Source organism: Taudactylus pleione, unplaced genomic scaffold, assembly GCF_031769625.1.
Source record: "Taudactylus pleione unplaced genomic scaffold, aTauple2 ptg000114l, whole genome shotgun sequence".
Lineage (NCBI taxonomy): Eukaryota > Metazoa > Chordata > Amphibia > Anura > Myobatrachidae > Taudactylus > Taudactylus pleione.
In genome coordinates this window covers 10,957,023-10,981,588 of record NW_028284516.1, presented here as the reverse complement: position 1 = coordinate 10,981,588, position 24,566 = coordinate 10,957,023, and the positions used below count along the sequence as shown (strand labels likewise).

The window sequence follows — 24,566 nt, the reverse complement described above, 5'->3', positions numbered from 1 at the left end:
AGATGATACCATTCAGCATTACATCTGGTCAATATGGTCGTCGATGTAGGAAGCAAGATCTCTGGCAGTGATGGTGGGTGGAGATTTCAATGTATTAAAGAAGCGTTTCAAAGTTGAAGCCAGTAGGCAGATATTATATCATTATATTTGAGGAAGTCAAGTGAGGTTCAAGACTTTCACCATTGCCTTCTACTTTGCAGTAGAGTTTTTGAAAGCAATGAATTTCTTTAGGGCGGGATGACTGTGATTGTGACAAATGCGTAAAAAAAAGAGTAGCTGAAGCCACTTAAAGGCCTGTTGCTGTAGGGCATGTTTGCCTAATAAGTATGGGAACATGAAGAAAATGAGAGAGTAATTGTTTCAGAAAGGTGGATAGTTGTTGAAAATGGAAGTGGATTGGTTGAGTTAAGCTGAGTACACACACCATATGATGGCGCGACCCAGCAACGATGTGATGTAACGATAGATCACGCGCACTGTACATACTGCACGTTCCATAGTACAACGGTGCAATGTATTGTTACATGCTGAATGTAATAGCACCGTGTTGTTCATTGCACGGTTCCATCTGCCGTGGAGCACAGCAGATGGGTCGATGCAATGAACAACCATCGTGAACGATGGATCGGGGGTACACACTATATGATGCGTATGATATATCATTCCGGTCCGCATTTCGATGATATATATCGTACGATAGTGTGTACCCAGCTTTAGAGTGCAAAGAGTTCACATAGTCTAAAATGGTGGACAAAATCTTACATTTATTAGTGTCATGTGTCAGATGGCACAGTACTGTATGTACAATTAAGTATAAATTAACCTTAGAGTGCAGATATTTATAATTAAGGATGCATGCTGTCTATATATGTTGTGGAATGTAGTCGGCATCCCTGCGTGTGCACCAGTATCCCGACCGCCGGCATCCCAAAGGTAAGTATCGGGGTGTTATGGTGAGGTTAGGATTAGGTAGCGGGGTTAGGGAGCGGGGAGGGGGAGGTTAGGTTTAGACACTAGGGTGGAGGTTAGGGTTAGGTACCGGGGGGGTGTTAGGTTTAGGGTGCACGGAGGGGGAGGTTAGGTTTAGGTCCTAGGGGGGAGGTTAGGGTTAGGCAGGTATCGGGGTGTTATGGTGAGGTTAGGATTAGGTAGCGGGGTTAGGGAGCTGGGAGGGGGAGGTTAGGTTTAGACACTAGGGGTGGAGGTTAGGGTTAGGTACCGGGGAGGGGGTGTTAGGTGTAGGGTGCACGGAGGGTAGGTTAGGTTTTGGCCCTAGGGGGGGGAGGTTAGGGTTAGGCACGGGGGAGGGTGGGTTAGGGTTAGGGTGGGGGTTAGAAAAGTACTCACCGTCACTTCCTATGGGAACCCGGATTCTGGCTGCCGGGATGCTGCTGTCGGTATTCTGATCAGCGGCATCCCGACAGCCGGGATTTCATATCCAACCCATACTGTATGTTATTTATACCACTGAACCTATTGCAGGTGTCTGTTACCATTTAAACCTACACGAGAGAATATATTTTACTCTTGTACAATTTTAAGAAGCTAATATAAATATATAGTAGGTATAATTAGTGTAAAATACATTGAGGCAAGTACAGCACTATGTAGAACTACAGCATGTGTACAATTGTATTACAGATTTTGTAAATCATAGAAACAAATACAACTTTATCTTCCTTATCTATTTTGTAAATAAGAAAATGTAAGCCCCATACAGTATGACACAGCATGCACAATTGTTTCATTCATAAATGATCTGAGAATCTGTACTTATTTCATTAACTTGGATTTATTTTCCCAACTGAACTATTTAAACCTCATTGCAATAAACACTGTAATAATGAAATAATCTAGAATTCTGCATACAACATCGAGACATGAAATTGTCAGCAACGCTATTTGAACTACCTCCAAGATCTTGTGCATATTCCACAGTGCTTCATTATCTGATAGCTTTATTAATGCAGAACAATGTATGTTAAACTCTAATTTCCATGCCAAAGGCACACAAATACAGGATCCTGGGGCGATTTTAGTGGGATACAGACTTGATAAACTGCCAGGGCAGCAGGGTTATAATCGGTTACTGTGGCTGCTTGCTGAGGATGCTTATCAGTGGTGAGAGGAAGGAATTGAGGATGGATAATGGTAATGGAGACTGCTATTGGGCATGATATGGGGGAATGATACTGACCTGATTATATAAGGGAATGATGTAGGAGGTGATATGGGGTATTGATGGGGGACATGATGATATTGGGTGTTGATGTTAGACATAATGATATGGGGATTGGGGGAAGACATAATATGGAGGCTTGTTGATGATATGAGAGATTAATAAAGATATTGGGAATTAATAATAATGACAAGACTCCTTTGTCAGCACTAGGAATACCCCTCTGTTTCTTTGGAAACATTATGAAACCCCTTCAAAATTTATATAGAGGGCCTCCAAATTTCTAGTTTCACACTTCATGGTAGGCTAGACAATAATTGGTCATCATCATATATATAATTACATTATATAAGATTTTTTTATTAAGAAAATATTACACACTATGGAGTTTTCTAAATATCAATGTAGTCCAAGAAACTCCTCAATGCACAAGGATCTCTGATTATGCTGCACCTAGACAGTAAGTGCATGTTCTTTAAAGTGAATGTGTTAAGATGCTACCCATGCCCATTTGTATACTACATTTAATAAAGCTCATTGGATAAATTCCCAATTTATCCAATGATAAATTCCCAATTAAATACAAACTACCAATTTGTCATTATACAGACTTCTTTTTTACAATATATATATATATATATATATATATATATATATGTATATATATATATATATATATATATTTTTTTTTTTATTTTATTTTTTTTTTGTTTGTTTTCCTATTAAGGCAATCATAAATGATGAAAATAATTTCTAGATTAGAAAAAATATATAGATAAATATATACATAAACAACAAATTTATTGCATATATTTTAGTAAGATTAAAAAAAATAGGGTCAAATTGACAGAAGGATAAATGGATCATTGGGATAATTTTAATTGTGTTCAATTAAACAAGCCAAAAATACATATAAACTACATAACAGGGTAGAGGATAAGACAAGGTTTCCAAATTTGCTGATATTGTAAAACCCTTCTATTGTAAAACCCTTCTTATGGCCGGTACACACTGACTAGATGATATGTCGTCCGATCCATGTTGATAACATCGTCTAGTGTGTACAATCAATGTTGCTGACAATGCGCGACCCCACGCATCATCAGTGACATCGCCGTTGGACTTGTATGCCCTCACATCTTCATTTGGTCTCTCCCAATGGACCATCACACCTTCCCATGTTAGTGGGCACTCACATAATCTGATACTCACCGTTGTGATATTTCTGATTACTCTAATTCTCCATTCCCCCTTTCTGACCATCACCTTCTCTCTTTTAACTTATCCATCTCTCCTTCCCCTCCTCTACCTCTTAAGGCTACCATTACTAAGCATAACATTAAGGCTATTGGCACTGTTTCTTTTCCCTCCATGCTGGATTTGCTAATTTCCCTTCCTTTCTCTCTCCTGCCCTAAACAAGCCACTTCACTATACAATGACTCCCTCACCTCTGCTTTTGACTCTATTGTCTGGTGATCACTACTCACCCTATCAGATCCAAACCACAACCCTGGCATTCCAAATGCATCAGATACCTGCAAAAGTATTCACGAATCGCTGAGCATCAGTGGAGAAAATTACGCTCTAAGGCTGACTTCCTCCATTTCAAATTTATTCTCTCAACCTATAGTGCTGCCCTGTCCCTCTACAAACAATCACATTTCAAGACCCTCATCTCCTTCCAGTCCTCAAACCCCCAGCATCTCTTTGCCACTTTCAACTCAATCTCTGTCCTCCCCCTCCTCACCTCCCCTCCTGGCTCTCTGCTCTTGACTTTGCCACCTACTTTACATTTACAATTGACTCCATATATCAGGACATAATATCCCAACAGACCCCTCCCCCTCCTTTTCCTGACCACCCCTCCTCATCTATCTTAACAACTCTGACATCCTTCTACCCTGTATCTGGAGAGGAAGTCATGGCCCTCATTCTGTCCTGCCCTCCTTCCACCTCCCTTGACCCCATCCCGCCTCCTACACTACCTCTCTCCTTCTGCCTGTTCCCATATTGCCCACCTCCTCAATCTCTCTATCATCTGGCACTGTCCCTCCTGTATTCAAACAAGCCCTTGCCTCCACCATTCTTAAAAAACATACCTTTCATCCTAACATACTCTCCAACTACCGACACATCTCTCTCCTCCCTTTACTTACAAACTCATTGAGTGTATTATTTACAACTGCCTTACCACCTTTCTTTCCTCCCTCTTTGACTCATTTCAATCTGGCTTTTGTTTTCTCCTCTCCACTGAAACTGCTCTCATGAAAGTCTGCAATTACCTCCTTGCTGCCAAATCCAAGGGCTACTACTCTCTGCTCATTTTCCTTGACCTTTCTGCTGCATTTGACACTGTACACTATACTCTCCTCCTGCAAATCCTTCACTCCCTTGGCCTACGTGGCACTGCTCTCTCCTGGCTTTCCTCCTACCTATCTGATCATTCCTTCTCTGTCTCCTCTCATGACTCCTCTTCCTCCCCACAACAACTAACAGTAGGCATTCCACAAGGTTTTATTCTTGGACCTCTCCTATTCTCCTTATAAATGTCCTCTATAGGTGAACTCATCAACTGTTTTGACCTCCAATATCATCTCTATGCTGATGATACTCAGATCTACCTTTCCTCCCCTGACCTCTCCCCCTCTCTCCTCACCTGTATCTCCAACTGAGCCTCTGCTATCTCTTCCTGGATGTCCCAGCGCTGTCTTAACTTAACATGTCTAAAACTGAGCTGATCATCTTCCCACCCTCTCACATAACCTCCCACAACTTTATTATGAATTGATGGAACAACTATCTCCTCTAGCCCCAAAGTGTGTTGTCTTGGAGTTATCCTGGACACCTCCCTCTCCTTCAAACCACACATTCAGCACCTCTCAGTCCTGCCGTTTCCATCTCAAAAATATTTCCAGGATTAGACCCTTTCTAACCCTGGATGCTACTAAAACCCTCATACACTCACTGGTCATTTCTAGATTGGACTACTGTAACCTCCTCCTATCTGGCCTCCCTGACTACCATTTCTCTCCACTCCAATCTGCCCTCAATGCTCCTGCTCGGCTCATCTTCCTCTCCAAATGTTCTACATCTGCCTCTCCTCTCCTTTAAGCCCTGCAGTGGCTCCCCTTCCCCTTCAGATGCAAGTTCAAGGCTCTTACACTCACCTACAAAGCCCTCACCCAATCCTCTCCCATTTAATTCTCTGACCTCATCTCCCTTCACACTCCCGCCCATCCACTTTGCTCAACAAATGCATGCCGTCTCTCCTGCCAACTGATCACTTCCTCCCACTCCCGCCTTCAAGATTTTGCCTGTGCTGCTCCCTACCTCTGGAACTCTCTCCCTCTCCCTAGCAGACTCTCCACCTCTCTACAAATCTTCAAACAGGCTCTCAAGACCCACTACTTCATCAAGGCCTCCCAGCTCTCATCCTAACCCACTTCATGCTCTTTCATCCCTGTCTACCAAATCTGTGTCACGTATGTTTGTCTGCCCCTCCCCTTTAGAATGTAAGCTCTCATGAGCAGGGCCCTCTTCCCTCATGTGCTTCTCCTTATACTTTCTTCTACTCCTTTTTCCCCACAAGGGCACCTAACACTTGACTGCTGACTTCCTGCTGCTCATTTTGAGTGTTTTAACATCTAATACAGCAATATATATAAACCATGTCCTTGTCCTGCATCGTATTGTACTGTAGACCACTCGTTTCTTGTTCACTTATTTGTTTATGTACTTTGTAAGGCGCTGCGGAACACTTGTGGCACCATATCATTAAAGGCTAATAATAATAATAACTGGAGATATACGGACGTGTCCACATACATCTATGCTCTGTGTACTACAAGTCGCGCCCACAACGCGAGAGCTCAGTGTTACTCGGTAGCGCTGAGCATCTTTTCATGTGACTTTTTACCTTCAAATGTGTCTTATTCACATAGCACAAGCAGCTTCTAATTAAAATGATATGCAGCATGCCTATGTTCTGTGTGCAACTGCGGGTATATCTGAATGCGAAATGCTTTGTTACAGTGTTACAGCTGCTGACACAATATAGACATACTGCATATCATTTTAATCAGCAGAAGCTGTGTGTGCTGATTATTTGCATCGCCATGCCAATAAGACACATTTGAAGGTAAAACGTAACACAAAAAGACGCTTTGCGCTACCAAGTCACGCCACGGCATTGGGGCGACTAGAAGGGCTGTTTAATGCAAAAGGAGGCTAGATGTATGTGGACACCTCTGTAATTTGGGCTAATATGATGTTACAAAGGTAATTGGGTGAAGTCCTACCATATAGTTGGGCACATCAAGGACAAATCAATTATATCAGCTGGATAAAGGACTGTAACTGTTTATTCCCATTGGAACCATGCAGTATAATTTATTTGATGTTATTTCACTGATCAGAAAGTATGAAAAACTTTTCATGCTGTTTTAAGCTAAATATAAACGTTGTACCATCTCAAAAAGTGTTTGACCAGTGGTTTCTGCTAAGGGGATCAGAGAACTTAAATTCCCACAAGCTACACTTTTTTGAGGGTTCTTGCTTGAGCCTACTGTATCCATGGCAACCTCTCCCTGGATATGAAATCTAGCCTTCACCTAGCACTACACTAGAGGCTGTAATTAACTATTGTATTATTTTCAAAGTATTTTTACTGGCACACCTTATTGTATTTAATCTTAATCTCTCACTTGTTCTGATGTCAGGTCATCAGATAGTTCACAGAAGAAGGGCTTATGTAAGGGAATGGTAATGCTGATCTTGTGTAAGTCAGTGACCTATCCACTTGTGTGATTTAGTAGTTACTACCAGGCTGCATGAGATAGTGGCGGTGTCATAATGGCGGAAGGTAACAGATAGAATAGATAGGAACGGAAGCACAGAACATAGACGTGAGTTTCATGTCAACCTGATGCAGAAAGATTATGGTGTCAGATGCAGCAATATGTGAAATGGAACTCATACATCCAACTTGTTTTAAACAGCATTAACTTGTGAGAAGATTGGGTGTGCTTTCCAAGCAGGCTTCAGTTTGATGACCAGTATGTAATTCAGTAGAACCTTGCAGTGTATGTTGGCACTATAAATTCAATTTATTGTGTACTGTAGGCTATTAATCATGTAATAAATACGATATGCATATCTGACACTTATATATTCCTATTCAATACTATGCATATGCTGTAAACCAGAGTTTCCACTGCATCTTTGTGTTAGTGCAAATGAGGCAATGCCACAGTAAGTATGAAATTGTTGAAGCCTAGAGAAATTCTAAAAGGTCAATGCAATTCAGGCAGTTAAATAATCACACAGTTAGCACTTCACTTATAGTCAGCAAACTGTCACTTAAGCTACAAGAGCAATCAAAGCTTATCAGCAAAAATATTTGAGCTTGTTTATGCAATTCTTTTGTGTACTCTTGAAAAATAACTTAAATTTACATAATTGACTTTTACATTCTATTATATTTCAGAAGTGTTATAAAGAAATACGGAAATACAAATACATAAAAGCATTGTAATTTTTCCTTTTACTATACTATAGGCTTCTCAAGTAGTTCCAACAGTCCTCAAGGTTTGAACATTTTCTTTCTCGCAAATCTTAGGTCTCCCGCAACAAAACTTGTAGATTGGTATTTAAAACCTCTATAGTAAGTAAGTAATTAATTGATGGGGTTAGTGACAAGATAAATATGATTTGTACTTCGCACTTATGTTCATACATATACTGTAGCTACAAGTACCAAACTTGTGCATACAGTATGGAAGAAATATGCAATATCATATTCAAAAAGCCAGGGTCAGAACAGTAAGTATGGGCAGCAAGCCTGAGTTGACGTAGGGTTACCAGAATTGAAGAAAAACAATTTTGTTTGTTTCTGCGGGATACGTTCAATATCCCATGGCTTTATGTTCTTCTCTGTATTCATTTCTGTATTCATGCATTTATAACCACTCCATGAGTACATGAACTACACCATAAGCACTTTTCTAATTTCCCAACACATCATCACCATTATCAGCTAGATTGTAATCTCTCCCAACCAAGGCCCTCACTACCGGGTTAGGTATGAAATACCGGCAGTCGGGATGCCAGCTGTCAAAATACCGACAGCAGCATCCCAATGCTTAGTATCCCAACAGGGGTCCGTAAGTATTCTAACCCTCCCTCCTTTTGCCTCTAACCCTAACTCTCCCTTTTTGCACCCTAGCCCTAACACTCCCCACCCGCACCCTAGCCTGTTAGTGTCTAAACCTAACCCTCCCACCTTCTGCCTCTAACCCTAACTCTCCCTTTTTGCACCCTAGCCCTAACCCTCCCCGTTAGTGCCTAAATCTAACCCTCCCCCCTTGATGCCTAATCCTAACCCTCCCCATTAGTGCCTAACCCTAATCCCCCAGTGGTGCCTAAACCCCCCCCCATAGCCCAATCCTAAATTCCCCCTCTGTAGCCCAACCCTAACCTCCCCTCCCCGTAGCCTAACCCTAATCCCCCCGTGGTGCCTAAACCTAACCCTCTCCCCCGCGGCTAACACCTATCCCAGCCCCGCTATACTTACGTTTGGGTCAGGATTCCGGCATCGGTATCTAAACTGGCGTCGGGATTTAGACAACCATGTTTAGTCCCTGGTTGGGATTTCAATGCCGGGATTTCAACAGCTGGCATCCCATCCGTCAGCATCATAACTACATCCCCTCGCTACCTACTATATCATGCATGCTCATGTCTGCCCATTCTTCTGCTTGTTCTGATTTATGCTGCAATAATATTTAAATAAGTGTTAGTCGAAGATTTATCAAAGCTTGGAGAGAGCTCCTAACTGTCATTTTTCAAACTATAAAATCTGTAAAATCACAGTTGGAAGCTGATTGGTTGGTACTTTATATCTATTATCTTTCTCTCTCTCCGAGCTTTGATAAATTCCACCCCCCCTCACCTCAGTCTGCTAAGTTCAATTTATAGGTACGGAATCTATACTTGCTTTGTGCTACTTGTCGTTGTAGCTGTGCAACTCATACATGTATTTGTACTGTACCACATGTTGTGTTTTTGTGCTTGAATTGTTCTGATGTATTTGTATGTTGACTGTTAGGCAGTCTATAAAAATGCCAGAAATGCTGCCACTGCTAGAAGTACGACCACTACAGGGCCCAGGGACTTAGCAATGTCAGTCCACCTTGAGCCTCTCCAGAAGAGCAGTGTGGGGCCTCTTGACTGTGCTTGGGATCTTCACTGTACATGTGCCATCTACCACGCATGCAAAGGAGAGCAGAGCGAAGGACTCAGGGTGGTGGTGGGAGATTATGGCAGAGGGTTAGACATGATTTACCAATTTCTCAAGAAACCTCTGCTTACAATACTGACAGTCAAGGGCATAACAGTATTGACGCTGTAGCAATAACAGCCCACTGGTATGGAGATTGAGCTACCAAAGTATTAATTGAGTAATTATTTATTGCTTCACTAATGAGCAAAATACATCTTTGCAGAGTCGGAATAAATCGTATAGGCCATCAACAAGGTGTTACGGGTCACACCATACAGTATATGTTTCAGCTGCTGAGTTTGTAATGTACAATCCATTATGTTTATGCTGAGCTTGTATTGTACATTATCCTCTAACAGCTACAGTACAAACATCAGACATCAAAAATAGTTTGTCTTATTGAAATCGGTATAGGGATTTATGTCATAGTTGCACAAAACTTTACATCACTTAATTTTACACTGTTTTTAATGTGATCTTTGCTTTTACAAATTGTTTTTATTGTTGGCAGGTGAGGTGTTTTTTATTTGCTAAAAACAAAATTGTAAATAAAAATAACTGGGATATTGTAACGGCAAGGAGAACCTTGTCTTGCAGCGCTGTGCTCCCACAGCTAATCAAACAAGGTCTTATATTGTCTGGAAAAATATACATAAGCTGCTTAGCTGCACCTTGAATAGATTTGTTTGTTGGTAGAACTGGTAAAGGCGATTATCAAGTAATGTCTAGAAGCTAATACAAATGTGAATGCCTTACTTTTCCAGCAAGATGATGGAAATCACAAGAATTGCATTTTTAGCACCGAGGTTTGGACGTTAAGCTGTCGGACTCGGTGATTATATGTGGGAATATGGGTGATAAGTAAAATAATCCGATGTATAATTATTTATTTTTTTATCTTAATCTATAATGTGCCGTGACCATGGCTTATGTAAATGAGCATTTATTTGTTTACTGAATTTTTAAGAAAATATTTTCTAGTATCTTAATTTCCTTGAGCTTTGAAGAGTTTGCAGATCCCCTGATAGATAACAGTTTAATATGTTCTCATCCAGAGGTGCTGTAGCACTTAAGATGTTCCCAGCTGAGGACATATTAAAAGTGGGTAAATGCAGTAAGGAGATTAGACACTATAGATATTGGATGTTCAGGCTTAAGAGTACTGGATTTATAGTATGATGCAAAGGGTATGGTCACCTAGAATGAAATGTGCTCAATGTAACAGATGTCAGATTTGACACTATGGTACCCCTCTCTTGCAAACAGGGGGGGGAATTCAATTCAACGCTATGTTGAATAGCCGTGGGAGGGAGCTCCCGCAGCTATTCAATTCACCGTGCTGTTTGGGCGTGCTAAGGATTTCTTCTCGCACACCCCTAGGGATGCGAGAATAAATCCGACCAAAGTGCCGGGCGCGCAGCTATTTTTCTGCTTAGCACGGCGATAACAGCCACGCGCCCTGCATTTTGGTCAGAGAATGCTTGTTAACACCCTTGTTAAGGTGTGATAACTGGCATTCTCCGACCACACAGCGCACTGAACTGAATAGCTCCGGGAGCTCACTCCCAGCGCTATTCAATTTGCGTTGAATTGAATCGGGAATAGTGAATAGGAATAGGGAATAGTGTTAGCAACATGGTAATACTTGGATTTAGTTTCAATAAACTATTTTGTTAGAAAACTACAAACTATGAATTTTAGAAGTGCACATATAAGCATTGAAGCTTGTAGACGGGGAATGTGTACTCTTAAGACAAAAGTATAGGGGCCAAATTGGTCATTTTTTCAGTGTCAAAAGCATTTACAAAATCCAAGAATATTGCACCAGTCAACTGTTCCGTTCCACACAGAATTTCATTACAGATTTTTAATAGGGTTGTTACTGTTGAATGGTTTGGTCAGGAGCCAGCTTGCAACAGCCTAAGGAAATTTGTTGTTTTATAGAAGTTGCTGATTTGGAAGTGAATACATTTTTTTCATGACTTTCAATACTTAAGGCTGTATAGAGCTAAGTCTGCGTGGTGTGAAATAATGCTTCTGTCACCACTTCTGTGTATCCGAATGACTCTGGCTGTTTTCAGTGCCTTGGAAAATTGACCAGATGACATAATGCAACTTTGTAAGGAGGCCAAAGGCACTAATGAACTACAGCTTTCCCTGCTAATGGATCCACCCACAATGGTTTAATTATGGTAAAACTATTTTTCTCCTTGGTTTATTAAAATTCTCTTTCACAGTAACTTCATTAAGTGGCTTCCCCAATCACAGAGTTTGGACTAAGCTTGCCTACGTCTCATGCATGGTCTGCAATAGCTAATGCCATCTAAAGATGGCTATAGATATTGGGGCCAAGCATCGACAAGTGCTTGGTAATTTAGGAATTTTCCGCACTCCCCATAATAAGCTACTGGGACTGCTGCTGTGATCTGATATCTAATGTGGTTCCTCTTTATTAAACTGCCCCTTGTTTAATAGGGTTGGGTATAAAATACCGGCAGTCGGGATGCCAGCTGTCAAAATACCAACAGCGGTGTCCCGATGCTCAGTATACCTACAGGGGTACATAAGTCTCCTAACCCTCCCCCATTCTGCCTCTAACCCTAACCCTCCATTTTTGCACCCTAGCCCTAACCCTCCACACCCCGCACCCTGACCCTCCACGTTAGTGCCTAAGCCTAACCCTCCTGCCTTGGTGCCTGAACCTAACCCTCCCCTCTCAGTGCCTAACCTTAACACCCCCCCCCAGTGATGCCTAAACCTAGCCCCCCCTGTCCATAGCCTAACCCTAACCCCGCATGGTGCCTAAACCTAACCTCCCCCCCCCATAGCTAACACCTTACCTGGCCCCGCTATACTTACATTTGGGATGCCGGCTGTCGGGATTCTGGCGTCGGTATCTAAACTAGTGTAGAGATTTATGACGTCTATGTTTAGTCCTGGGTTGGGATTCTGATGATGGGATTTCAACAGCTGGCATCCCGTCTGTCAGCCTCATAACTACATCCCGTTTAATAGACCTCATACTTAAATATTGCAGAGATCTACAGAAAATGTCACTCACTGCAAAAATACTTTTATTTTAATATCAGCTTGCCCCCAAAGACGGATAAAGAACTTGCCACTGATGGCATCTGCCTATGTGTGTTAACCAGTTAAATGACAATTTTTATTTTTTTATTATAAATTCTTTATTTACAAAGGAAGAATTTTTTGATATTCACATACATCAGATTGTACAATAGAGTACAGATCAAACATACAGTAAGCTGTACACAACTAAATGACAGATAATAGCCCAAAACTGGAGAACAATGTCTACCAAATATATGCAAACAGCCAATTTGAATCCACTTAGAAACATCATACATATATTTATCTATACAATCGTATAACCCAATTCTACAACAAAGATAAAAACAAAACAAAAAGGAAAATAAACAAATAGAAGAAGAAGCATCAAGAACACAACAGGGGAGAGAAAAAGTAGGGAAATGAGTTGTGCAGATACCAGGTCAGTAGAGGAAATTGGGTTTCAGCCAGCTTCCAGCTAAGAAATAAGGATTACTGTCCTAACAAACATCATAGTAAAAATCATGAACTTGGAATAAGGGCCTTATAGGAGTATGAGGATTTAAATTCAATCCTACTGAACCACAACTCAGAATGTTTCTCAGGAGCAGAATAAAATATATCATGCATGACCATGTAAAAGTTTAAGTGTTGGTTCCAATCCCATGTTTTAGGGGGTATCTGGGAGCGTCAGCGGACTGGAAGAACCATCCTAGCAGCATTGTTTATATGTTTGAGAAGGGATTTTTTTGTACTTAGAAATTGGGATTGATGTGTGAAAAAGCAACCAAAAATCAGGGCTGTGAGGAACAGAGTAACCCAAAATCTCTGAGGCCAAGGCTATTATATCACGCCAAAATGGAGTGATCAGAGTGCCATCCTACCAGATATCTCCGGCAAGAGGGGACACCAGGGGGAAATATTAATGGGGAACTACCGAGCACCAATACCATCTTGTCAGTACTTTATATTGAGTCTCCAATATCTCCAGACTAGAAAAGCAGGCAATAGTGACCTGAAAAACTTTTTCTCAGTTAACTTGATTACCTTTAGCCAAGAAATCCCTGTCCCAGGCTTCTACAAACAGGGGATCGGCAGTAAAATGTTATAAGTCCCTGAGACAGTATTTACAGGAGCAGTTTGATGGATGCACATAATTTCAAAGGGAGTCAAGTTTCTGGTAAATAGCAAGGGTTCTCTGAGAGACAGAACAAAATATCTAACTTGCAGAAAGGACTAGTAATGTTGGTTCATTATTATTATTATTATTATCCTTTATTTATATGGCGCCACAAGAGTTCCGCAGCGCCTTACAAAGTACAGAAACAAATGAGCATACAAGACAACATTTATTAACAGTACAGACAATGCAGGACAAGTACATGATTTATAAACAATGCTGCATAACACCAAAATAAGCAGCAGGGTGTCAGTAACCAAGTTTTAGGTGCCATTGTAAATGAAAGTAAAAGTAAGTCAAGAAGAAGCATGTGAGGGAAGAGGGCCCTGCTCGCGAGAGCTTACATTCTAAGGGGAGGGTCAGACAAACAGGGGTGATACAGATGGGCTAGATAGTAAGGAAGGAGCATAGAGTAGTGGGTTAGGATGAGCGCTGGAAAGCATTGAGGAAGAAATAGGTATTATTGCCAATGATATTGTGCTCTCTCAACTCTCTGGTCCTGTTGTATTTGCCTTTTCATCCCTGTTCACATGTGCCAATTGCCACAGTCTTTTCAAGTGTGGGTCTATTACGGTCTCCTAGGACTCACCATGTAAGTCCTCTAGAATCATATATATGAGGTCTTCACCAATATCAGCCAACCGCTGTTCCCTTAGAACTGGACACGTTCACCGGTACTTGCTGTAGTTGGCCACCTGGACTTAACTCGAGATAGTAGAGGCTTACATGGTTATCCTAGGGTCACTTGATGTTATGCGACTGGTTGAGGACTGGAAAGGTTAGGTAATCTTGATGAAGTCTACAAGGTAGAGCTTGCATAGTTGAGAAGTGGCTAGGACAGACGAGATGTGGCTTGAGAGCCGAGAGGTGACCTTGAGGCCCGAGGTGCAGCTAATGAGCCGGTAGTACACAGATTGAGATGCAGCCTAGTGGGCCAAGGTACGCTTTGATAGCCGGGATTCGGCTTTGAGAGCCGAGGTGGTAATAGGCTGAGGTGCGGCTTAGTGGGCCAAGGTGCGGCTTTGAGAAATGAGGTGGTATTAGGCTGAAGTGCGGCCTTGTGGACCAAGGTGCGGCTAGACATCTGGGATGTGGCTTTGAGAGCCAAGGTAGTAACAGGCTGAGAGATGGTAATAGATGGCAACCATGAGCGGCAAGGCCACAGGCACAGCATAACTCAGGAATACAGCAGACACTAATAAATTAACACTCTAGATGGCGAAGTGAGAGCGTAGAACCAGAGATCTTTAGAAACACAGCAGAACAGGCACAGATGAGCAGGGCCAACGACTGGCAGGAACCGGAAGGACACGTACAGACATGCTATAGCCGGCATGCCGGCGCTGAACCAGCAGGCTTAAAAAAGATAAAGAACCAATGAGCAAGCAAGCAGGTGATTGAGGATAATCCACAGGTGAGAACACAACTTTAGCCAGGATTCCAAGCATCACGTGCCACAGTCGACGTCCTGGTCTTCTGGCGACAGTGAGTGTCGTCCCAGTATGGCAAGTACGTTGTACCAAGGGAATAGTCTGGACGTGTGGTTGCAGGACAGGAGAACCCAGATGAGGGGAGATGGACGGAACTATGTAACAAGGTGCGCCAGCAACTTGTGACAGGGTCCAGATGTTGAGCACAAATTGGGTCACTTGCAATCACCGCTTGCCTCAGTACAAATGCTCATTTATAGAGTTCAGTTACTGCATCCACTAGGGTAATGTTGTTACAGTACATAAGTTCCAGGATTCCAGTTTGAAATTTTACCTTAACTGATCAATCAATCATGATGGAAAGTCTGCATGGTTAGAATTTTGACAAATCGTCCCTGGTGATCCAGCAGTGACTTACCTGGTCCGGTGGGTCTGGCAGCTGCAGTGATGTCTTCCGAGTCCTGCGGTCAGCTGATGAAGACTTCCGGTGAATCCTGCTGCGTTTCCACCTTCGAGTATCGCTACTCCTAACCCTAGCCCACCTTTTAGTGCCTAATTCTACACTCCCCTCCCATAGCCTATCCCTAACACCCCCCTAGTGCCTAACCCTAACCTCCCCTCCTGTAGCCTTACCCTAACCTCCTCTCCTATAGCCTTACCCTATCCTTTCGCTGCTTGTCCATGTAGAATGTAATATTTTCACATCATAACTGTCGATATTGTGATGTCGACATTATGAATGTCAGCATTGTAAATGTCAATATTTTGGGGTAAATTTACTAAAGTGAGAGTTTTTAGACGAGAGTTTTAAAAGTGATGTTGCCCATAGCAACCAATCAGATTCTAGATATTATCTTCTAAAAGGTGCTAGTTAAATGTTAAGTAGAATCTGATATGGGCAACATCACTTTTTAAACTCACTTCTAAAAACTCTCACTTTAGTAAATTTACCCCTTTGAATATATCCAAAGGAGTCACCATCTCAGTGATGACAATTAGTAGCACATAAAATTCAAACAACACTGTGTCATTTGTTTATACTGGTGCTAGTTGGACACATCCGCAACTTTTGACCAATCAGTGCCACTTTCAGAAACTAACACAGCTGTTTAAATATCTCTTTTTGAGTTCATCACAGGGAAAAATAGAATTTCATTGCTGGTGACCACATGCTCTCCTAACTGGCAGGAACTTTGGCACCGTTGTTATTTGAGGAGGTGGAATGTTTGGCCATGATTTAATATTAGCTAGAAATTGCATTTAATTAACTGTGACAGGTGTGCTTCAAATCAATAAAAAAGTTAATATATCTAAAATTTCTGGTTCTGTATGATCTCTGATTGAAATAAAAGCTTTCTCGGTGGCTTGGAGGCATATGCTGAGTTGTAGGTACACTTGATTGCAGTGCATATCTTGCATGTTTCCGGAAATGAGCATCAGAGCCTTAACTAGGAGTGCACGAGCGGTGTACCACGGTACCTGCATTTGGCTTGTAGGGTGCTTGGAACAACAGCCTGCAGCCAGTAGAGCTACTGCAGTGCTGCCTGGACCATACACGCACCCTGCAGCCTGTAGAACTCCCCAGAAGATACTCAAGGCAGTGCTCGTCTTCCTGGTGCCGGTGGCTCCGCCCCTCACCGTGTCATTGTGACATCACATGTTCGTAGGGCGGGGCCAGCACAAAATCTCCCAGTTACGATGCTGAGGAGTGCACCCATGTACAGGGGATGCAGCCTGATATAATTTCCATCTCATTTACACGTAAAGCTGAAGAGGTGTAGCTGGGTTGTAATGGGGAATTGTCACATAGGTAAATTCAATGAGGACATGTCAATGCAACTGCGGGTTATGCACAGTTGGAGTTAAGAGTAAATATGCCTGGTTCCAGGAGTATCTTTTGTACCTTGTATAGGGATGGTGCAAGTGTGCACTGGTGATTATGACTAATAGCGAGCCAAAAATACATATCACAAGATGCGCAGAACGCTGCACACGGGTGAATATATGCATTTTTTTTTCTGTGCATGCAGTTTGGAAGCAACAAGCTGTACGTCCAATTTACTACCAGCTCTGCACAACCCCACGGTATTTATAGTCTGTAAACATAATGTAAATATATCTGAGGGATCTCATAAGACAATGAAAGCTCTCTCCTGCCAGAATACTGTATGTACACAGCTATGAGACAATTAAATATGCCTTTCAAAATGAAGTCATGCGTGGAACCAGCGGGGACATAATATGCTAACACGTTCTATTTTTAATACTGTTCTCCAAAAAATGATTGATTATATGTGATTAACATTTCTATTGTTGGAAAGACCATTTTAAATTGAGGTGATAAAGTGATAGGAAGGCCGATTGCCTGTAATAATTATTTGAGTTGTTGAAGATCTAACGATGGCCAGTGGTGTAAATTAGCTATTTCACTTGTGATAAATAGAAGGAAATAATCAGATTCAAAAAAAGAAGTTGACCTTTAAATTAAAACGTATACAACCTGTTTCTTACTTCTTCCCTGTACAGAGACATATAATTACACATATATATAACAGACTCTTCTTCTGAGTACTAGTGTATAATTATACCACATTAATCCGTAGCTGTCATTCCCAGATAAATCATACAGGTGACATTAAAACACCCAATAATGATTTGTCTTGTTAAATATGTGCTGACAAAAAGGTTAATTACTTTTTGCAATTACAATTCCAATCCTCCCCTGTAAGCCATAGTTTTAGGAATGTTTGTCTAGGGATCTGAGCGCCTACTGTCATAATAAATATACAAGAGGAAGACCAGGAGATGAGGTGGACGGGTTAAGATGGAATGTTAAAGAGCAATCCATTTGTTCTGCTTACTCCCACCGTCTATGGAGAGATATATCAAATCTTCTAAATAGAGAAGGTGACCATATCAACCAATCGGCTTTTAGCTATTAGATATTTAGCACCTTCTATAAAATGACAGTTAGAAACTTATCGATTGCCATGGGCAACACCATTTATTCTCTTTAGGAGTTTTGATACATCTCCCCCTTATTTGTGAGCAACTTTGAAGTGTAAGGAGCTAGACTAACATGCCGCCATAAAAAACAACAGCACAGAGAAGTGACTGAGGCCCCGCTCAAATGCAGTGAGCAGGAGATTGTGGTGACTAATACAAAGTTTAGATATCCAATTTTTTGAATCTATGAGTATGTCTCATGAATCCAGTTCCTCTCCATATTTTCATAGACTGACACTGACAGATAGGGGGTGATGAAAAGTTGAACCCAAGTCAGTTTTACAAATGGATATTGGTTTACGTACGGCTCCTTCTCCATTCCAGAGTGTAGGTTTCTATGGGCAGTTCAGAGTCATACGTAACTAGGCACATAGGCTAATGGGCGCCCATACATCTAGCCTGTTACTGGGCAATTCCCCATTCTGCCGATGCCAGGCTTGGAGGATCGGTGAAATGCATCATGTTGTACAATTTCCTGATTCCAACCCGATAATTGTTAATAAAATATTCTACTCCCCTTTAGGAATGAGAAAATACACATATCTGGTGGAAAAGATACAGTATACGATTAGGAACCTCGAGTAGTGTTCATTCGGTACACGTTCAGGAAGCCGGCAGACGGAATGCCGACCGCCGGCTTCCAGACACTGTTATCCCGACTAGGGATGAATGACAGGCATCTAAATTTATACGCCTGTCATTTGAACGACGTCGGGAGCCCGGCGCCCGGCATCCCGATCGAGCGGATGCCGGGCGCCGCAGCGGACAGCCGTGGGGGGGGGGGAGGATTGGGTTTAGGACTCCCGGGGGGGACTTATGGTTAGGCACCCCCCCGGGAGGTTAGGGTTAGGCTAGGGGGAGGGAGGGTTAAGGTTAGGCACCCCCCAGGGGACTTAGGTTTAGGCGGCGGGGAAGGGGGGGTTAGGTTTAGGCACTTAGACGGGGGATTGGGGTTATCTCTGGGGGGGAAGGTTAGGGTTAGGCACCCTAAAGGAGGGTTAGGGGGTAGATTAGGTTAGTCAATACTTACCTAGGGACGATCGGGATTTCTTCCTCTGTCGGCCAGGCGCTGTCGGGATTTGAACCGCCGGCAAGGGGTCCAGCGGTATGTCATACCGATTCCATTCTGGGGTGTCACTCTCTGCTCTGGTGCTACTAGCACACTCAGCTAATGCAACAAACTGCTTAGATACAGACCAGCGAGTGCTATAAGCACCAGAGCAGAGAGTGACACCTCAGGCAGGAAAGAGGAACTGCATGGATTGTGACCAGTGCAGGGTGCTAGAATGAACACTACTCAAGGTAAACTCTAAGGTCTTTATCAGATATTAAACTTATTATGCCTGTCTACATTGCATATAGGGCCAAACTAAATTGATCCATTTATGGATTGGCTATTATTAAAATCTGGTTTTACAATGACACCATTGTTTGGTAAACACAATAAGATTCAATCCAGTCAGATTTTTATAGACAAAGAATGGTACAATAGTTAAGCTGGCCATACACGCTACAATTATCGGGGCGATCCACCCGCTATCCACGGATCGCCCCGATAATTGTAGCGTGTGTGCTGGTGACCAAGGGCTAAATATTGCACGGTCGGGCATGCCGAATTGTCCAGCATGCCCATCCAATGCGATATTTAAGAGGTAAACTGTTGGCCGCATCGGGCAGTGTATGCCCAGCCGCGGCCGACAGACAGACATTTCCTGTGTTCCTTCCCATGGAAGGAACAGGGAAATGTCTCCTCCCCCTGGGGCGAAGCGCAGATGTCGGGCTAATACACTGTGAGAAATCTCACAGTGTATGCCGCGGACATCTGCGACTGGCAGGCTGCCAGATAAAATGTCTGTCGGTCTGACAGGCATTTCATCTTGACGTGTATGCCCAGCTTAAGTCACTTTGACCAATCTGACTAACCAACATTGGTGAAAAGAGCAAAACTGCACTAAACAATAGTGATCAATCAGACATTGGCTGTTATTGTGAAACTCATGCTAGAGAGAGATAAGTGCTTAGTGCTAATTGGCTGCAAGGTATCACCATATATTTGCAAGTCTGAGCAATGTTAGCGAACAACGCTGTGTTTGTGGCCAGTGTTATTGGATTATGATGAAAAGAAAACCCAGCTAGCAAACAGTTAAATAAGAACCTATTTTATACATTATAATGAATACACTATTTACAGGATAACAAAATGTAACTAACATTTTTAGTGTTCGGGATTACTCTTTCATATCTGCAACATATATGTAAATACAATATAGTGCTGTGTTTTCAATTTAGAATCCATGAATAGTAAGTTACCTGCCCTCTGTTACGGTCAATGATTTCCATAAATCAGCCTCACTTATCTTGTCAATATGGAACACTAGGACATCTTACACTGCAATCTGACAAGACCCTGCATGTACCAAGTTATAATATAATACAGTGCTTTTTGACAGCGAAGAAGAAAAAAGTGCATTAGCTTCTGAGCACTTTCCTTTTGGTGCACACTATTTAACCATAGACACTCACCATCCATGTGGAAGCTGATTTCTTCATTTGATTATTAACCACTTGCCTGGCACTAACGAATGGGTTGCAACCTCAGGGCCTGATTCAGAGCCGGACGCTATTTGCGGACGGTCGTTCCAAAAAAGGGGCTGGCTATTTAAATTGATCGCTCGCTCTTTGCGGTTTGTTGACGCCTCTATGTCTGAGCGAGCGAACGAAAATGCGCTCGCTATTTTGTAAAGACGTCCGTTTGCCGTTCGCAACACACGTCATCTCCGGTATTTATTAGATTAATCGGGTACATCGAAAGGCATCTGAACTGCTCGCAGTGCTTGTGGTAGGTTTTTCTTACCGCTATTACTGCGAGCAGTTCAGGCTAAAAGACAACCAAGTGACGTGGTCGATGACGCTCCTTTACTAATTATGCACTCCCATTAAACGCCCTTTTGAACGTTTTGCACGCCTGCGTTCGGATCTCCACTCCCCCGTTTTCAAGCACCTTCCCCTGTTACCACCCACAAACGGTACATTCTGTCAATCAAATTAGCAGCCCCTCGCTGTTTTGCGAGAGCACGATTTCCGACCGCAATGACTGGTTTGCGCATGCGCATTATGACCCATACGCATGCGCAGTTGTGCGAAAATCGCTCAGAGCGAACGAGCGGCCGCTTACGAGCGGCTCTGAATCAGGTCCTCAGCCAGGAGTACACATGTGCAGATTGGATCTCCTCCTCCTGTTCCAGACCCCTGGGAGTGATGTCATGGTCAGTGACCTCCTACATCACTCCCAAAATCATGCCCCAGAATGCAGTGCAAACAGCACTCTGTTGCGCATGTGCCTACACTAAAAGTGCAAGGAGAGGAACATTCCCCCCGAGCGCAAATATGCTGATCTCTGCGTGCGTGTTTGCAGAGATCGGCTGCAGCAGGGTGGACTGATGATCAGTACCCCCTGCCCCTCGCTCCGCTACACTATGCAATAAAGTGAGGGAGCTGGGCTATGCCAGAGGGGAAGGGGAGTAAACGGGATAATCTTAGGCACTGGAGGTGAGTAGGTGGTTGGGTTATGCTGCCCCACAAAAAGTTTTTTTTTTGCTGGGGTGGGAATGCATTAAAATTAAAAATGCATATACAGTGAAAAAAATAACCAAAACGAAAACAAATACTCAAAACCAAATGTCCACTATAAAAGTAATTGCTTTTATAGGAATGATTTTTACAGATCCTCTCGGGACATGGATCGTAGAAAGGAAGGATAATTGCTAATGAGTAAAGTTAGGGATATAACTTATTCTACAGTAAGCTGTTTTTAACCATTAAAAAAAAACTAACATATTAGCCTTTGAAAACAAAACATAAAATGTATTAGTCTTTTTGTCACAGTTAAAAAAGTGTAATGAAAAATTCAAATTTTTAAGTATGTTTTATTTTTGTATAATCTGCTTTTATTAAAGAAGGATCAACAAGTAGAGACATTGTAAACTTTGCATTAGTGGTGCATCATGTAAATGCTTGGTAGTAAGTACAGTAGTTGTACAGCTTACATGAAATATGACATGTTATGAGCAAAAAATAACAACATCACTAAGATAACAAATCATTTGAGGCATGTTAGTTGCCCGTTATGGCAGAAACTTGCAAATAACTGCCAGTAATAGTTATTTAGCGGGTCTGAATCAGGGCCTGTGTGTGTGTTATTGGTATGGGAGTCAAACACCTCTCACTTCTCTGCCATTGTTGTTAGGGCAATTGGCCCATGCAGATGTTATTCATAGTGAATTTGTGTGTAGTCAAGCGGCTCCAATGATTAGCTGGCCGTTGTTCTTCCGCCACTGTAATATTTTATTTATATAATAGCTGAGCAATTTTCATGCCACTTATGTCTCGTGTTGTTATTTATATTTATATAAAGTATTCATATAATGTTTAGGTCTAATGGTTATTCATTATGCATTTGGAGCAGAGACTGTCATCAGCCACTTGGGCATTTATTGAAAGAAATTAAAAAATACAAGATTATAAATATAATGTGTTACTTTATGTAATAGCAAAATCTCTCAATTTTCTTACAGACATCAACATGGCTGGAGAACCAAAACCTTATAGGCCAAAACTGGGAACCAAAAGACCAATTTCCTCTTTGTACAGGTATGTCCTTTATAATTTCACCAAACAAATACTGCTGTTCTACTGTAAAACAATTAAAAATACTATTAGGTAAGCAGATGCTGCAATAATAATGTGTTTTACTTCCAATACATTATTTTTTAATTTGGTTTATTATGTTACATGACTTTGAACACCATACAGTGTGAACACCAATTACAGTAATTGCCATGAGAGATGCAGTAAAACAATTTAATTGTTTTTTATTAAATGGGATTTTTACAGTTCAGCCCGAAAACTCTACAATATGCATATTACATGCTATGGGTATTTGATTTATGGCTTGATTAACTAAAACCCATATACCGTAGATTTCTTAGTGTTCTAAGGGATAGATTTACTAAAGCTTCTAAATATGAAAAGTAGTGGTATTACCCATAGCCATTAATCAGATTCTGTCTATCATTGTTTAGGATGCAATAAAGAGAAGCTCAAATCTGATTGGTTACTATGAGTAACACCACCAGTTTTCATTTTTAGAAGCTGTAGTAATTCTACCCCTAAGTATCTGTAAGTTACCTTCCTACAGGGTGTGCTTGCTATAGGACTTGTCAGAAATAACTTTCATAAATTTCATTTGCAAAAAGGTATTGCTGCATTACACACTGCCACCCTAAAGCCAGAAAATTTGTAGTCTACTTAATGAAATGAAAGGCAATTTTGTGATCCAGAATTTTGTTTCCCTTAGTAAATAACCTACTCATATAGGGGCAAGACCTCTGTATTGCAAACGCAATATAATCTAATCTATCATATAATCTAAATGATTTCTGAACAGAATGCTAATGTCCTAATGCGTATGCATCTATGTGATCTCCGTGCCATACTCTTCCATACATGAGAGCAGCCTTAGGGCTCCAATTAGTAACGAAATATAACCCCTTTAGCGCTCACTAAAGGGGTGTTGCCACCTTTCTGTATTTAGTAAACAGCGGTAATCTTAATTACAGCTGTTTTTACAGCATCGCTCTCCCCATCTTTTAGATGGCGAGAGGATGGAGGCCCCATTGCCGGCAATGGAGACCCGGCGGTGCCTTTCCGGCTTCAACGAAGCCTTCCAAGTACTGCCGGGTCTCCCTGTCATGCACATGTGCAGACGGACCGTTGCGCATGCGCATAACACTGGAGCCCCGTCGCTGGCAGCGTTAGGCTGCCAGCAGCCCAGCTGAGGACCTCGCCGAGGACCTGGATTTCGCAGGACCTCGCCGGAGGGGTAAGTATTACTAAATACCAGTGGAATTTTGGTAACAGTGATACTAAACGAAAATTGCCGCTGGTATTTCATTCGCTAGTTAATGGAGCCCTTAATTATTATCGGAACTTACACCCAGCTCATGTAATTTGAGGTCCAGAATGCATTAGGTGATTCTGAATAGTGAGTAACTGGCTACACACCCACAACACACCTCTTGCTCGTGTTCGCATTGTTGCTACCCAGTTACCTCCCAAAAACATCCATTTAGCAGCTAAGATGCATACTGTCTGTATGTATGGAAAACTCGCTAGATTCTGCCGTATAACATTTGAACCAGGCCTTGAACCAAAACATTTTTTGAATTGAACTCAACATAATATTAAACCCCTCTTTTTTGTCACCGCTTTAAGATTCTTTTCTGAACTGTCAGGGCTTTGTTCACAACTCTTATTGGCCAATAACAGTTTACTTCAATATGTGTAAACTAGGCAACTCTGCCCAACTGTAGACATGCCAGACTCTATTTACCAATCCTCACCAGTGGAATCGCTATGCCAAC

General features: G+C 42.0%; 1 protein-coding gene across 4 annotated transcripts in view; it reads left to right on the top strand.

Annotated features, from left to right (window-relative positions):
• Positions 1-24,566, top strand: part of RALYL (RALY RNA binding protein like) — an 804,654-nt gene that overhangs the window by 644,316 nt on the left and 135,772 nt on the right. For all 4 annotated transcript variants that reach the window (XM_088471539.1, XM_088471537.1, XM_088471540.1 and 1 more), the window contains exon 4: positions 22,719-22,794. In XM_088471539.1, coding sequence (XP_088327665.1) covers positions 22,719-22,794 — 76 coding nt within the window. The remainder of the gene's footprint in view (positions 1-22,718; positions 22,795-24,566) is intronic.